General features: G+C 47.9%; 1 protein-coding gene across 1 annotated transcript; it reads left to right on the top strand.

The window, feature by feature from the left end:
• Positions 1-144: 144 nt before the first annotated feature.
• Positions 145-2155, top strand: LOC123112179 (uncharacterized). The gene is made up of 2 exons (XM_044533111.1): positions 145-613; positions 1405-2155. Exons 1-2 carry the CDS (start codon positions 500-502, stop codon positions 1786-1788), a joined length of 498 nt encoding a protein of 165 aa, XP_044389046.1. The 5' UTR covers positions 145-499; the 3' UTR covers positions 1789-2155.
• The last annotated feature ends 1153 nt before the right edge of the window (positions 2156-3308 follow it).

The following is a 3308-nucleotide window of genomic DNA, read 5'->3' as shown; positions in this document are numbered from 1 at the left end:
TGGGACCGGGGGGAGGTGGGGGCTGGGCGGCGCCAGGAACCGGGAGGAGGTGAGGGTGGGCTGCGCCGGGAGCCGGGGAGGAGGTGGGGGGCGGCCGGCGCCGGCAGTGGAGCGGGGAGAAGGTGGGGGCAGAGCCGCGCAGGGAGCTAGCAGAAGGTGAGATGGGGATGGGACGTCCCTATAGGGCGCCGGAGTAACAGAATATTATTCTGTTACTAGTAACAAAATAGTCCAGCCTATATATATATATAGACACACACGCATCTGGGCTATTCTGTTACGCGTAACAGAACATTGTTGAATTGATGAATTCGAGCTGTTATACTGTTGATGTCATTTCATTGAACTGGTTGTTTTTATTAAAAGGGTAAATAAGAGCTCCCTCCCGCTCTCTCCCCATTCTGTCGGCCACTCCAGCCGTCGACCGTGCTGCTCGTGGCCAATCCCTCCACCCGCCAGCCTCCCTCCCGGCAACCCCGACCCCATCCTAGGTGCGGCGATGGGTGACGGTGGCCCTGAACGGTGGCGGCGCTCGCGGGGGCGGCCGCCGGCGGCGACATCGCAGGACATCAACGCGCCTAAGATCCGTGGCTGCGCGAACGACTTCATGCTCGTACGTCCCCCTCCCCCTCCCCCTCCTCCCCGCCTTTCCTGAGCGAGTGGAGCGGCTGGCCCCGGTTCCTGATTTCGAGCCCATGGCCTGGTGGCCAAGGGAGCTCCGTTTTGGCGGGCGCGCGACCGCGGAGCCTCCCAATTCTGAACCCGTGGCCATGTGGTCGGCGGAGCTCCGTTCTGGTCGGGCGCGTGACCCCGGAGCCTCCCGATACCGAGCCCGTGGCCGGTTGGCCGGCGGAGCTCTGTTCTGGCCGTTCCTCACCCCGTGCGGGGCCAATGACCCTGTCCACCCGGCGCCACCGACCGTTCTCCCCCAACGGCCTCCTGCAAGCACAACGATGAGAGGTTCATGTCGTCGTCTACTGCAGTTCACTATTTTGTGCTTTTCTGTAGATAAAATGGAAGTGCAAATGCAGTCCGCTAGTGATTTGCTCTTGAGGTTCATTTTACTTATGTTTGTAGGAAAAAAGGGTGGCGTGCTTTGGTTGGATGCCCCGTTACTAAAAAATCTTGTTGAAAAACTACAGTTTGTTGTAAAGATATATGTTTAAGTGTGCACCCTTTTGCTCTCTACCTCCGTTGTCCATAGTTCTGTGGTATTCTCTGAGCACTTGTCAATGTATGTCTAGGCGCAAGTGCGCTGATGTGCTACCCATTTCCGTCAGCATATTCAGGACTTCAAGCAGGCTGTTGTTCAGCCCAAGCAAGCCACTAATGAGTCGAAGGAAATTTGGCAGCGGTCGCCTGCTGACTTTGTCAAAGTTAACTTTGATGCTGCCTTTTATGCAGATACTGGAAAGGGGGCCTGGGGGTGTGTTTCTCATTCAGATCAAGGTGATTTCTTGGCGTCCAGATGGATATATGCAGCACATCTCGGGACCTCTGCATGCCGAGACGATGACAGGTTTGAGGGCAGCAGAAGTGAGTGCTGAATTTGGCCCACACAGGGTGGTACCTGAATCTGACTCCAAGGTCCTTGTCCAAGCTCTGAACTCTGATGATTACGACCGGGCCACGATTGGCGTCCTGTTACACGAGACGCATAGTGTATGTCATGCAAACTTTGAGCCATTTAGTTTCAATTTTTGTAAAAGGGATTGTAATAAGGTGTCCCATGAACTAGCCGCATTTGGCTTCAGGGCAAGAGCTGCTGATCTTTCGTGGATCGAGTAGGCTCCAGACTGTGTTTCGATGCTGGTCGCCAGCGAGATCGGTGCGTGTGTTTAGTAATAGAATGAATTTTCCGGTTAATAAAAAGAAGCTGAGAATTGCCCATAATAGAGTGAAAGATTTAACAACGAGAAGGCTGAGTTTGAGCAAGCTTCCTTTAGAAAAGGTATCGTTCCTTGTCTCTGACCTCTTTCTTGTGTGCCTATCGCTAGCTAGCGATGTTTTTGTTATGAATTTTTTTGTGAAGTTCACCCTCGGCATGGACAACATGTCATGGACCCTCTGTTCCTAGGGGGCCGATTGTATTTTTATGAGGGGGATATTATTCTTTTTAGTAGTTCATCACGCCATCATGTTAGTATTGTTGAACTGATGAATTCGAGCGTTTGTACTGATACTGTCATTTCGTTGTACTGATTCTGATGTGTATTTTGTCTGTCCTCGAGCGTTTGTACCAATTCTGATGTGTATTGATGAATTCGAGCGTTTGTACTGATACTGTCATTTCGTTGTACTGATTCGAGTGTTTGTACTGATTCTGAAGGTCGAACAGGGGAACAACACATTATAAGAAACAAAATAAACATTTGAAGAAACAAAATAGGGGGATAACCATTGCACATGGTCTCATGTGTGCCTTCATCACAGAAAAATAGAGTGGATATGTCCAAGTTCTAAGGTTGAGCAAATCAAACATACAGAATATTGTCCAAAAACCCGCATTTTTCTCACTAAAACAAACTTTTGTACTTGCATACAACCCTCTTTGAACTTGGACAGCATCTAGCGCTCAACTTGGACGATGACCAGTGCTCAACTTTAACGGAGGAGATTGTCGTTGCTTTTAACCATGAATGCTTCTAAAGACACTAGGAATTGCTTCAAAACTTCTTTATACTTTTCAACATGAGGGTTCTCTCAGCTGGGCCAAGAAGTAACCCATACATCTTATTTTTATTCCGCAAGAACGAAACACTACAATAATTAACAACTAATTTATCAGTACATCCAGAACAATTTCAGTTTTCAGAACAAACTTCCATTGATGTGTTAAACTCTGAATCTGTATATAGGACATGATGGGTCTCAGGCTACTTACAAAATAGGTTGCATTAGGGGAGAAATTACCTCTATCTCCTGCCCAGATAGAGGATATGTACTTCCAATACACGAACAACAGAACTGAAGTGGCTCTTGTCACCGATCTGTAGTCACTCCAGCCTCCCTCGTGCTGCATTCAGGGAGAAAATAAATTAGTGACAGAAAGGGGATTTAGAGAGGAAGAGAAACAGAGGGGGAGGGCATTATAATGAAGTGCAAGATCATTATTTACTTGCAGATGAGAAATGGATCAATGCTTAACTATAACGAAGTGCAGACATAGTGAAAAGCATCAAAATGTTGATCAACTAATACTAAATTCTCTTAAAAAACCAACACTAACATGTATTGTTTGCTTAGTCTGGGATGGACTGTCATTTCTAAAGGCACTTAATTACCTTTATTGCACACATAATATTTCA

This window comes from Triticum aestivum, chromosome 5B, assembly GCF_018294505.1.
Source record: "Triticum aestivum cultivar Chinese Spring chromosome 5B, IWGSC CS RefSeq v2.1, whole genome shotgun sequence".
Taxonomy (NCBI): Eukaryota; Viridiplantae; Streptophyta; class Magnoliopsida; order Poales; family Poaceae; genus Triticum; species Triticum aestivum.
The sequence above is the reverse complement of the archived record's forward strand: the minus strand, read 5'-3'. Positions and strand labels throughout refer to the sequence as shown.